This window comes from Amia ocellicauda, chromosome 3 (genome assembly GCF_036373705.1).
Source record: "Amia ocellicauda isolate fAmiCal2 chromosome 3, fAmiCal2.hap1, whole genome shotgun sequence".
NCBI classification, from domain to species: Eukaryota; Metazoa; Chordata; class Actinopteri; order Amiiformes; family Amiidae; genus Amia; species Amia ocellicauda.
The window spans coordinates 17,059,143-17,072,566 of NC_089852.1; the positions used below are offsets into that span (position 1 = coordinate 17,059,143).

At 38.8% G+C, this 13,424-nt stretch overlaps 1 protein-coding gene across 3 annotated transcripts; it reads left to right on the top strand.

Moving 5' to 3' along the window:
* Positions 1-280: 280 nt before the first annotated feature.
* On the top strand, positions 281-9,396 carry LOC136739327 (probable peptidyl-tRNA hydrolase 2). 3 transcript variants are annotated; one of them, XM_066698352.1, is made up of 7 exons: positions 281-536; positions 2,871-2,982; positions 3,554-3,625; positions 4,026-4,100; positions 4,319-4,416; positions 5,508-5,622; positions 7,139-9,396. In XM_066698352.1, exons 2-7 carry the CDS (start codon positions 2,875-2,877, stop codon positions 7,223-7,225), a joined length of 555 nt encoding a protein of 184 aa, XP_066554449.1. In that variant the 5' UTR covers positions 281-536; positions 2,871-2,874; the 3' UTR covers positions 7,226-9,396. The 3 variants fall into 3 exon arrangements, with proteins under 3 accessions (XP_066554449.1, XP_066554447.1, XP_066554448.1); XM_066698350.1 differs by having other exon boundaries at positions 282-536; positions 2,866-2,982; XM_066698351.1 differs by lacking the exon at positions 281-536 and adding an exon at positions 1,184-1,318 and having other exon boundaries at positions 2,866-2,982.
* The last annotated feature ends 4,028 nt before the right edge of the window (positions 9,397-13,424 follow it).

Consider the following 13,424-nt stretch of genomic DNA (forward strand, 5'->3'; position numbering starts at 1 on the left):
ACAACTGTATATTTACTATCAGTATATTCATATATATATATATATATATATATATATATATATATATATATATATATATATATATATATATATATATATAAATGTATTATTATTATTTTTTTCCTTTGAATAATGTGTTTGTTTGTTTATATGTTTTTGTAAGCAGCTAGTCCATGTCACTGAATATTCATTACAGATAGGGAAATACAATATGGGAGGAACCAAAACTGTGTCATCGTATTTTCTAACCCGGGCACAAATCTGTGCCGCAACCGGATGTAGAAGAATCCCAAAATCCCGTCGCACGCGAGTTCATCCTGGTTGACGAGATAGTAGTCCCCCCCTCAACACACAGCGAACCAACGGGAAAGGGAAAAAATAACAGAAGATGTTCTAAAAAAAGTATTAATTAATCATTGGACTATAAGCGTTTGCTGGTTGTGGATATTTGAACCCGTGAAAAGTCTGCAGTCGTGCGCGCACGGAGCGGGGTATTTCGCCTTTGATTGCAGTGCAGCAGAGGGGCCGTGTACCAGGTGGGTAGGAGTGGCTGTTTTCGGTAATAATTTATGGAAGTTTGCGAGAATGCATACCAGTGACGTCACCTGATAAAATAGCTATTTAATACAATCGCCCGTTCAGTTTTGCGACGCATAATGCTTTTGTTAGTATGATTACTAATATCAGTTCAGCGATCTAGCAAAGCCAATGGGGTTGCTGTGGATGTGCAGAATCCTCCATTAATCTTCATGCAAATCTTTTATCATATATACAGCCGGATATTTCTTCCCCACTAAATGTAGGCTAATAGTGTTCCCTCTATCTTGCTGTTTTTAACGTATTGTTTTGATTAGATGCGCAATAAGCAGGAAATGCGCAGTTTTCTCAAAGGTGCACCAACTGTAAACAAGTATATGTGTAAAGACGCCCGTAATTTGAATGTGAGTAATACATTCATATATATATATATATATGTATGTATCTGCAACAAATTGTGTTCGATTGATTCAAAGACGTTTGCTATATTTTATGCATCTTCGATCAGAAAGCTTAAACATGTTTAAAATGGCTTTGGCGAGGTTTGGAGTATGTTTACGGGAGGAAAAAATAAAAATGTTTATTCGTATTCACATTACTGTTCTCATCTTGGTGTAGTTTTCCTATCTAATCTGACGGCCTCGCATTGGATTTAACGGCATTATGGACGACGTGTTACGAAGGGGTTGAAAATCGGTCGTGTTCGCAGACAGATGCGGCGTTTAGTGGTCATTGCTACAGTACAGTCACATCGGCTGCACTTACATGGACACAGATGCTTGTAAGAATAAAACAATTGTCACTTGTCATGTACTGAACTCTGTCGACAAGCTATGACCCATTGTGTATGTATGTATGTATTTGATGAAATAATACATTTTGCAGGCTTGTCATGGAAAAGAGAAGCTGTAGATCAAAGCAAGTGGAAACATGCTGGGATAGGGGAGGCCTGCATTTAGCAGTGGCTCGATATGGGCTTATGTTGATGTATATATGAATGTTATGTGATTTTTCAGGTGTGCTGGGTAACAATAAACAAGTAATGTATTATAAGCTTATAAAATAGTTAATAAATAGTGCAATGTTGTATTACAGTGATATACCAAAAGTGTAGCATGTGCAGTGCAATATATGCGTTATATTGGGAAGTAAAAATAAAAAAAACACAGTTCCTTATAAGACAAATGAGGTGAAGGTTTAAGTAGTGAGCAAAAAAGAAAACAGTTCTGTTTGTGATTTGATCTTGCATAGTGAGCCATAACACATAGAGCAAAAATGATTTTATTGTTTACATGCTGCTGTCAGAAAGGTAAGGATTTTAGAAGTCGTTTGCATATGTGATTCAAGCAGGCAACATACATTGCTCCCGAGAACGGTCAGTCCAGATATTTGTCCATCACTGGTACAACTGACAGACAGAGAGACAGGCTACAGGGGAAATTCTGTTCCATTTCACTGCAAGAGTTTGGATACCAATGCATGAATATGACCCAACTTCTTATTTTAGTGCACAAATACACTTTTTATGAATGTATCTGGCTTCATATAGCACAGCCTCTGTGGATCTTTTTATGACACACTGGAAGGAACTCAAAAGAGGAGGATAAGGAAATGTGGCGTAAGTTGGAATTGGAAAGGAGGGAAGCAAGTGCCTCTAGGAGCTGGCCGAGACAAATCAGTGAAGAACTGTTAAAGGTGATGGGAGAAACCATGGAAGGAAATGATGAATAGGGAGATAAAATAAGGAGTTGATCATGCCACCAGTCGATATGTTAGTGAGAGATGTGATTTGTACTGACCACTGCCACTGTAACAATCACTAACATGAGGGCTCTCAACCTCAGATCCTGGAGGGCCACAGACAGTGCCTTCTGGTTTGCCTTTCAGCAGCAGCAGCAGCAGCAGCTCTCGATGTAATACTTAACCCAATTATTTTATCAACTGTTGATTTAAAATATTAATGTGCTTCAAGGTGCACCATCTATAACATAATTTGCAGCCTGCAGAGAAGTATTGAAATCATCCAGTTAAAAAAAAAAAAAGGAGTCCGCAGATTACACTCCTGGGTTAAGCATTCATTGAATCATTTACCAGAGTACATTATCTTCTTGCCAAGTGTCAATTTAGTACATGCAGTCTGCGTTCTATAGCAATCATGGACTAGCAGGTATTTAACATCAGCGGAGAAAATGTTCATTTGTGAGTGAAAAGGGAAAAGAAATCTCTTCAGGTTTTCCACAAAAGATTAGCATGCAAGTACTGTTGGGTAAAGTGTAAGAACCTGAAATGGTTTTGTATGTATTCACTTCCGTATTTGTCTTGTCTAAGTAAAGGGCAATGGAGCAGTCTGACCAGGCAGCCCCTGACTCAGGATCTCAAGAGGTGAACCCTGTCTTCTTGCAGCAGCTGAGAGAGCTTGATATCCCAGAGGAAGCAGCTAAACAGGTGAGTTATATTCTGTTGCCCTTGAACAGGTCATTTCCCTAGACTGTGTCTGTCTGCCTATCTGTATCTGTCTGTGTGTGAGCTGGCTACATCAGTCCTGAGTAGCAGTGAGCAGAGCAGGTTCATAATGTGCAATACCAAGTTGGAAGAGTATGAAGCCATCTATTATAATTGCATATTCCTTATCTGTTGGTATGATAGTTTTATCAGTGAGACAGATGGGATAGTATCATAGTTGCCTATTCCAGATGTATTTAGGGAAGAAAATAATTGTAGCTGAATGTCAACTCTAATATAAGTGCAACTGAAATTGTAACCAGAAGCTGTTTTCCAGCCTTTGAAGTTTTGTATACATTAGAGCATGTGTGAAAGTACATTATTTTGCCATTGTGTATGCATCTCCTTGCTTTTCAAGGCTAGTCCCATTTAGGGCAGCTGGTGTGAGACATGTTTTGGCTGTGGATGAATGCTGACCTTTATTAATTAAGTTTCCATAAGGCTTCAATGAAGAGAACATGATTATAGCCCAGAAAATGTAATGCTTATTGATTGATTGATTTTGATTTTCCAGGCTCTTCTACACACCAGGAATGTGTCAGCTGAAGAAGCAGCCATGTACTATTTCAACAAACTTGAAAATGAGGTATTTCTTTAATCATGTACTGTCAAGTAATATAGGTACAAAGCACTAAGAAGTGGAAATGTCAAGATGTCATTAGATAGGGTATTGACAGAGGAAGAAGAATGAGCAGCAACAAGAAAGAACACACTTTGGCCCGTCATTGTTCATTCACATCTCATAATTATAACTGAAAATATATGAACAATCAACTATTCACATTATTTAGTCAAAAGAAAACAATTATTTTGACCGTCTGTGATAATAATTTGAACCAAATCCTAATAGAAGTGTTTGCAGTAGATATGGGAAGATGTTGGTGGTACACTGTAGAATGTCTCATTGTGGGGGATCTGAGATACTTGAGAAGATTCAACAGTACTTAATAGAGTGCTTGTCTAAATCCATGTGTTGTTACTTACAGGAGGAAGGAGATGAAGACCTGTTGTTTAAGATGGTGTTTGTTGTAAACATGGAGCTGTCCATGGGAGTGGGAAAGGTCAGTCTCCTGCAGTTCTGTATGTGTATAATATCATGGGCTCCTGCAGAAGGATTCTTAGGCATCAAAGCAATTGAATAGTGATTACATTTCAAACAGTAGTGGATATTGGCATTTAAGTTACAATATTGAAACTTTTCCCCCTCGTTCCCTGTGGAGGAACACACGCATAGTTTCAAACCTGCTCTGATGGGGTATGTGCTGTTGTTCCCTCCCAGGTGGCTGCACAGGTGGGCCATGCTGCAGTTGGACTATACCAGGCACTACAGGAGAAGAACAGCTGGCGAGAGATGGCCTGGAAATGGGACCATGCTGGGTAAGAGAACCATCAACACTAAGGAACCCCTCTTTTGTTGATCACAATGATTATTATTGTTATACACTTACTCTGAATGTTTGTCAGTGGCAATTACAAACACAAGTTGACACTGAGGGATTCATATATTTTTACATCCTCTGAAAACATCACCAGAAAATTGTCCATTACACTTAGAACAAGTGTTATTTGTATCCATGTTTAGTGCATAGTGCCGACATAGTGTGACCATTTCCTTATCCCAACAAAGATGTCTTCACTGTGATATGGTGAGATACTATGTGGAATTAATTAATAGCAAGTTGAGTACATGGTAGGAAAGATTTAGCTTTGATCTTTGGGGTGGTGAAGTGGAAGGGAGTTTTCATTTTTGCCTTTCTGCCTTGCTATGGGTTTCTCATACCTTCCATATTTTCTGTTGATTTGAACCTGCAGTCAGTTCATTATGTACTTTTCCTTCATTTTCTCTAATATCCTATGGTGTGAAATAAAATTGGTTGTGTTCGACCTCCTTTATTGCAGCCATATTAAGGTACAATACAGTCCTACAAGGGATAGCATTTTCATGGGAGTAACTGAGGTGGATGCCAATGAAATGTGTCCTCTCTTGCATTTTTAATGTTGAGGCAGTCTTTCTGCCTTTTTTTGGATTTCAGTAAGATATCCAATTGACCCCCATCATTGAGACTGCATATGTACACACAGATATATATTGACACATGTAAATTAGCTTAAAACTATTCAATTATTTATTTTTCAGGTTAGCCTACACCTAAAATCTCTTCATTTTACTTTGAAAAGGACTGCATGTGGAGGTGAGAAACAACTATAATGAATATCCATTTGCTGATAATCTGGTTTAAACCTCACAACGACAAAGTGTTCCTCCAGGGCTCGGGAGTTCAGGATGTCTGTCCACTTGGCAAAGGGTGTGAACGCCTGGCCTAAAACTGCAAATTTGATATAGGAGTCTCCCAAATCCTATTCCAATCAGACATTGACAGGCCACTCAGTCGCAGTGTTTGATATTGCTATGCCCAGTCCCAGCTATGACGGATCGTGTCAGTTTGTTGATCTGTTGTTTGTTGCAGTGCCAAGAAGGTGGTTGTACAGGGAACAAATATGGCCCATCTTTTGGAGCTCCAGGCCCTGGCTATGAGCCTCAGTCTACCCACTTACCTGGTGCAAGATGGTGGAAGGACTCAGGTGGGTAACCGTAGGGTGTACGATGGGCAGGACAAAATCAGTTCCCTGGTGGGCCTCTGGCTTTTGTTCCAAACAGAGTAATTAAGTCCTGAATTACTTGAATGATTGTCTGAATTTCTTTAGATGTATTCATGAATTTTAGATTTAATATAGCATACAATACACCATCAATGCAAAGTACAGTACCCCCAGAACTATTGAGAGCCTAGAGAGAAGTGTACAATGTATCCACTTAATCATGTGATTAGGCCAATTCAGTAGCTGAGAGGTGGGCTGGGACAAAATCCAGAAGGCCCTGAGGCATTGGGAGCAGAGTTGGAGACCCCAAGTTAATAAGGACTTCAGAAAGGTTGCAAATGAAATAAGGCAATTATGTATTGTTTTATTTCTTAAAGGATTACCTGTGTATATGTATGTATGTACACACATATATATATATGTGTCTGCCTTTTGTGTGCTGGACATTTTCCCTAATAGTGAAATGAAGGAAGGTAATTTCCATCCTCAAAAAGCAAATAGAAATGATTAATAGGACCAGTTAAGCAAATGAATGCAGCATGGTAATTAAGTACAAGATCTTGAGAACTGGAGGTTGTTAAAGACTGCCTTAGCTGAATGGACATCATAGTGCTAGAATACATTTAAAAGGAGAATGTGAAATTGTAACCAGTTGGCTAATAGCTGGGTTTTTGTGGTCACCCCACCTCCCCTCCTCCTGTAAATTGTAGCAATTTTGTAAACTGCAAGATTTATGCAGAGCCCTGTTCAATTAAAAAGAACGGTCACAAACCGTGATATTCTGTTTTCCCACATTTAATCTGTGTGTGTGTGTGTAATGTACATTCAAATGCATACATCAGCTCTCTCTAACGGGCGATGATTGATTGCATTAGACCATTGCCATCTTGCACAATTGTTTTATCTGGTGTTGGTTGCATTACGGCTTGTTTTTACTGTAGCAAGACTTTGTGTTATTAAATCGTTTAGTATTACTTAGCTAAGATTTTTGAATGTGACATGGAGGCTATACTTATTTCTGTGTGATTTTTCCTCAAATGAATTACCCCCGACTTTTAAGCTCCCCTCAATGGAATCAGGAAATTGGCTGTTTGATAAAGCAAAACAGATTGAGATATATATATAAATTTATTTTTGGAATGTAAAATTAGGCCGTCCAGTAGTTCAAAGAAATTGTCACCAAAGGGTTCTTGGTCCAAACCCCAGATCTGTCACTGACTCACTGAATGACTTTCCTTGCCTCCTTGTGCTCTGTCTTTCAAAAACATGTGCAAACTGATTTCCTATTGTAAATGACTGTGCAAAAGCAGTTGGTGACGCATATCTCACCCTCTGGTGTGTTTAAGTCTCTTTGTATAACAGAATCTGCTTAAGATGACTGGCTTCCTTCTAGTTATTAAGACTGAATCATTGTGAAAGCCAGGAAATTGCATCTTGGCAATGTTTAAAATAAGCAAATACAGCCATGTTCTTATTATTTTATTCTATTTCTGTCTAGGTTGAACCTGGGTCCCGTACTGTCTTGGCGATTATCGGAGAGGAGGAAATGGTCAACAATGTAACTGGAAATCTGAAACTGCTCTGAAAGCCAGACTGTCAGTTGCAGAGCTGCACTGTGCCAATCGGCCGACAGCAGGGGGCAGTACTAAGTTTCAGGAGGAGCGTCTCGGCATGCAGTGTAAACTACAGCCATTTTTCTCTATTCTCTTTCCGAGCCACTGACTGGAGTTAAAGAAAGGAGCTGCTCAGTCCAGAGGGATGGCTGGTTTTGAACCAGACAGTCTGAAATCATGAGCTTTAAAATTATCATCATAATAAAATAACAAGAAAACAAAAATAGTTGTGAGACCCAGAGCAGAGAATAGCAGAGTGAAATGACAAACGATGTGAACCATTACATGACCCCAAACACCCACCCTGCCATTGCTCACCTCCCCAATTTGTTATCTGTATATATACATCAAAAAGATGCTAGATCTTAGGTTATTGATATTTGTTGAACCAAAGTAGTTACCCTAATTCAAGGCTAAAATAGTTGTATTGACATCCTTGAAATAAAGGATCCAGTTAAATGTTACAGTTCTTAAAGGGGGACCACCTTACCTGCTGTTACTCAGTGTATATAGTTCTTTATGTTCTCATCTGAGAGAATACTGACAATCTGGGAAATGACAGTGCATATTAAAAGTGGAATGGCTTACCTCCTAGTCTACACGATTTCTATGCTGTGCCATCTTTAGACCTCCCAGAATACTTCCAGATGCAGTTACCTTTTGTTCTGATCAGAGGCACTACAGAATGCTTTTCTTTGCCTTTCAATCCCAAACAATCTAATCATTAAAAAGTGAATGGAATTAACTGTGCATGCATATTGACCTAATGCATTCCCAGAGTTCTTGGATTTTACCACCAGGGGGCAGCGCTTATGCAATGTGGGGTTTTATTCTTTTTTTTTATTTTCATTCTTTATATAAGCATTTTTCCTGTATATGCTTACATCGATATCACATGACAGTTTGCCTGCAGAGATGTCCATTTTACATATTTCCTCTCCTACCACTGGAAGATAATACTGTAGCAGTTAATGAAGTTGCACACGTCCCCACAGTCATGTCTGCAAACATTGGGAATTGTTCAGCATGAGCCTCTGTATGCCCACTTCAGTCTATTAATATATCTGTAAGCATTCGGAAGCTATAAGCAATGGAACGCATGAAATAACATTACTGTACGCAAGCCAGAATCCTGAATAATGCAAGTATGACTCTGTTCTGTTGAACTATGCGATGTTTCATAATGCTATCTGCGTTGATGTTTCTTATGCAGTGTTGAATGCCATTGTTTTGTATTTTTTTGGTTGGTTTTTGGTTGAATCAATGGAAAGTGACATTTTGCTAAAAGTGCCATTGACCAAGTGGATTATTGAAGGCAACTGTGAAACTGCAAATAGTCTTAATCATAAAGACACACTTTGAACAATTTGAAGAACAAAGAAAAATGAAACACTGCAAAACATAACATAGAATTTGAAGTTAGATGTATTTTTTATTTGAAGACCTAAACTACAAAATGATTTCTATTCTTAACTGTTAGGCTCAAAGCCCTGCTTAAAGGGGATAGCATAGAAAGCTCTTCCTGAATTGCTACAATTTAAATATTGTTCTTAGTTATGCTAACTTATGTTGCCAAAGTGGGGGAAAAAATATTTTTGTGTATACAACAATGTAATGTTATTTTAACCCTGTCACACTATTCTAAAAGTGTTAAGAAAGTACTGTCCACAGAATACATGGGTTATCCACCAATAGAGATGATTAAGGGTTGTTTACCACAAGATGTAATTAATGTGGCAATGCATTATTCCCTTTGAGTTTTTAAAGACAAACCCTAGTATTTGTAGCTTATTTTTCTGTGTAGGTTGATATATGCAATATTATATTTTGGTGAAGGTGGTCTTAACTTGAAAGGCAGAATTAAGGTGGGATCAGCATAGAATGCTCTTGAAATTCTTCTAATTATCAGAAATGTTGTATCTAAGTAAGTCAGACCTCCGCAACACTGACGATCTTCTTGCCTGTTTCATATTGTGTTCTAAACCACTTGTTAATTTTTGTCCCCTCCGTCCCAAGAGTTTTAAAACTGGAGATGCTCTCCATGGTACAACCTTATGTGACGCTTATTTGATAAGCAAAAAATACTGCTTGTAATCACGATATTAATCATGGTGTCAAATAAAATGAATTAAAAAAAAAAAAACTATTTACTTTCCATTTTCTTAGTTATAGTATGGTATATATCTGAGAAATACTATTCTACATAGCATTTGGAGGAAAGCATTACTCAAATGTATAGAGGTGTGTGTGTATGTGTATATATATATATAACCTAAATTAGGGCAAGTACAAACATTCAAAGTTGGGGCAAATTACTTCAATTTACAACTGGTATTTACACTTGTGGCCTTAAAGGAACCTGCTTTTTTCAACGGGTAGATAATACTATAAGAATATTTGTAATTCTTGCAAATAAATGAATAGTTGCTGTGGATTATAAAGCAGAATGAATACAAAACATATTTGCTTTGATAAATGTAGGCAGAGATGTTTTGAAAACCCAGTTTGATGTTTTAGTTTTTTGTTTGTTTTTGCTGAATCAAAACTGGTGTAATATAGATTTCTGGTGATATGATTGTGGTTTCTTACATTCAAATATGAATTTACTTGTGCCTATATGGTTACTATATGCTGTTCATAGCAGTGCTCAAATTGAGGGGAATGGCGTTCCCCTTGAAATGTTAACATTAATAAATCATTCGAACTGAGGAAGAATCTCCTTTGGTAACAGAAATAAATAAAATCCAAATTCTTGTTATGTGATGTATAGAAGAACCTATATGTACTATGGCAAGCCAAACTATTTAGAGATATCTTTAATTTAAAGATATCTTAAAATATTTTGAGATATCTCTAAATCATTTAAAGATAGTCTTAAAATATTTCAATAAAAGTACATTTAGAGATATCTGTAAATGATTTGCAGATATATTTAAAATATTTTGAGATATCTTCAAATGACTTCCTGTATGTAGCCCAAGATTATCACTTCCTGTTAACTTGTTAATTCATTTCTATGTAACTGAATGAGGAAACTGGAAGTGATAATCTCAGCCAAAATACAGGAAGTCATCTGAAGATATCTCTAAATGATTTAAAGATCTTTAAATCATTTAGAGAGACCTTCAAATTATTTAAAGATATCTTTAAATGCATTTAGAGATATATCAAAATGATAATTTGGCTTACCATATTATGTACAGGTGCATTGCAGTGACAATTAATTTCACAGACGTAACGTGAGACGTGCCCAATGTATCAATTAGTGACTGGGGGACAGTTTGTGAAATGACAGAGGAAAGCTCAGTGTCTCTCAAGACCTCAGATGGTTATTTCTCTTGAAAAAAATCTGAAAGCCAAGAAAATATTGGATTTGTAGGTGTATTTACTGCAATGGGAATTATACTAAAAAGAGGCCATGAGCACAGAGACCCCAGCAGAGATTTGGAAAATATTGTGTTGGAATTTGTACTTCAAATTTGTGTTTTGTTTTTTATTTTTGATAAAAAACTGTATCCTCCCCCCCTTAATATATAGGTTTAGAAGTGTAAATACACATTTTGATCTATTTGGATGCATCTGGATAGCATACAAATGGTCTTGATTGTTTTTAAATTTAACAATTGCATTAATGTAATCTAATCTTGTATAGCCTAGTTTGTAAAAAAAATGTGTAGTATTGTTAATCATTATAGCCTAATGATTCAAACTATTTGTTTTTGATTATACCTTAGGCGTGCGAACTAAGAAAACCTAGACATAATCGCCAATAATAACTTCGTCTATGCTTCTTTATGCTGGCCTGGTGTCGGTGCAGTGGGGTTTGCAGGCCTTACAATGGCGCATTGTGAATGGAGCCTCGCTGTGGGTCAGTTGCTGGGAAACGAGGTCAATAAAGGCACAGTATTCCAGCTCGTCTACGGGTCAAAGGTCAGCCGGAGCTTCCAGAGCGTTCTTTCTCACACGGGAGAGGAGAAGTTCGGCTAATACTTAAAAATATGTCTACACATTACACCCATTTCTCTTGCCATGGTGACTTTCTGAAAAGTATCATTTGGAACAACTTCGTTTATTTTAAGAGGAAGTGCGCACTTTATGTGTTTAATGTTGTGCAAACCGATATGTTCCGACTGTGTATGCAGCAGTGAAACAATCTCCTGCAGCCGACGTGTTGCATATATGCTTGAAGCATGGAGGATGCAGCAGCAATTAACGCTTCCTACACCATGTATTTCACAAAGGTGGTTACAAAATAACGCCATAGACGCTTTATACTAATAGGTGTGTGAGGGCTGTAGCAGGGTGGATTCGCCCTATCAATAAACGACCATTCTTACATGTACAATCACTGGTGACTCGTTGAAAATCAACTGTAATACACATTCTGATTAAAGCCAAGACTGGGAAAGATTGCTACACTGTGTCGAAATGTAAATGTAAATATCACGTCATTACAAGGGCGCCGTTTGAATCCGTTGCTGCAATGCGCTTTTCCCCCACTTTGAGACGGCGTGATTGTTTAAACATACACACAGTAATCCGAAACGGTGCTTAATTCGAATCTGAATTACTCTTGATTCGGGGGGATATTTCAGTCGGTCAGTCTGTGTCGATTTGCGGCTAAATCCGTAGACGCAGTCCCAGGGCCTCGCACACAAAAGGGGTGGCGCATATTGACGTGCCGCCCCGCATGTCTGCCTCTGCCACGCTGGAGTGTCCCGCCCGACCGCCCGACCGAGGCGGGTCACTGCCTTATCACACGTCTCTAAAGGGGAACAAAACTCCAGCAATGACGACATCGCAGCAGCGCCCAGCTCCCTTCCCCCTCCCGGCCCGGCCCGGCCCTGCTCGGCTCTGCTCTGCTCTGCGGGAAACCCCGTAGCTCGGGCAAAGCGGATGTACTGTGACTTTATAAATAGCCACGGCGCGGCTCTGCAGGCTGCTCCCCTGAACCTGTGGGGAAAGCCGCCTCTATGCGCGCCCCTCCCCATTTTGCTTTCCCTGCGTTGTATTCTTATAAAATATGTATAAAGCACACACCCTGCTATCGCCACCTGTGTCCGGAACAATTCCAGGTTGGGTTCTGCTAAACCCAGTCACCCGAGCGCCAAACACTGATGTGCGGGGCACAATACGCGTCACGGTCAAACTAAATCGGAAAAAAACATGCATTTTCCCATTTAAAATACTGCACAGGAGCCGTGCGATATGCTTGGCTGTCAAGAGCTGCTGAAGACACGCATATTATGATTATCCTCCGCTCACGTAAAGTTTAACCCTTTCCAAAAATTAAAATAAAAAAGGAGAACGACTGTAACCCTCCTATGGAAGCGCGGTTCGAAAATCCCCCTTAACTTCAAATATCCAAGTTTATTATAACAATATGTATGTCCTGTTGTGACAGCAGCGACTCTACAAAAATATACCAGCGTGAAAGATATGAATATAGCCATCAATTCACTTCATCGCAGCTGTTTTAGGTTGACGTAAGATAACTGAAAGCAATCCGCATTTAACGTAAACTGACTATAAATATATTGAGCTGTATATAATATTATATAAAGTAGACTTCTCATTGTGCCCAATATATAACACTTTATTTGTAATTAATTGGGTACTACCCCACAGTTACTATAAATAAAATGAATACGAGACTGTCTTCAGATCTATATTTTTTTTCCACTGCCCAACAACTGACGTACCACAACTAACTAACCAATCACCTGCTCTCATCGCGTCATGTGACTGAAGGACAGCCAGCCAATAGCATCGCGGCTCGCATTTCTCCATTCATCCCTCACTACAGTCATTCAAAACTGCGCATCGAGGCAGACGCTCGGCTGAAGCGGCCATTATCCACTCGACATATTCACGTAGGCAGATACAAAAAAAAAAGACAATACTTGGAACCATACCCACATCCATTGTCAGTGAAAGAAAGAACAAATCACCCAATCATTTCAATCATTTTATTCTTCTCTCTTGTTGATCATCTGCCCATAAAAAGAAAATCCACTTTTGCATTCAATGACATCCTTTAGCGGCGCTTTCTCCAGTGTGTGAGACTGAGAACTAACTCGTAAACAGGAACAGATAACTCGCCAGCATGCGGCCAGTCACTCCCGCGCCCTCCAATCGCCTTCTCCGCTCGCACTCTAGCGACACGGTATC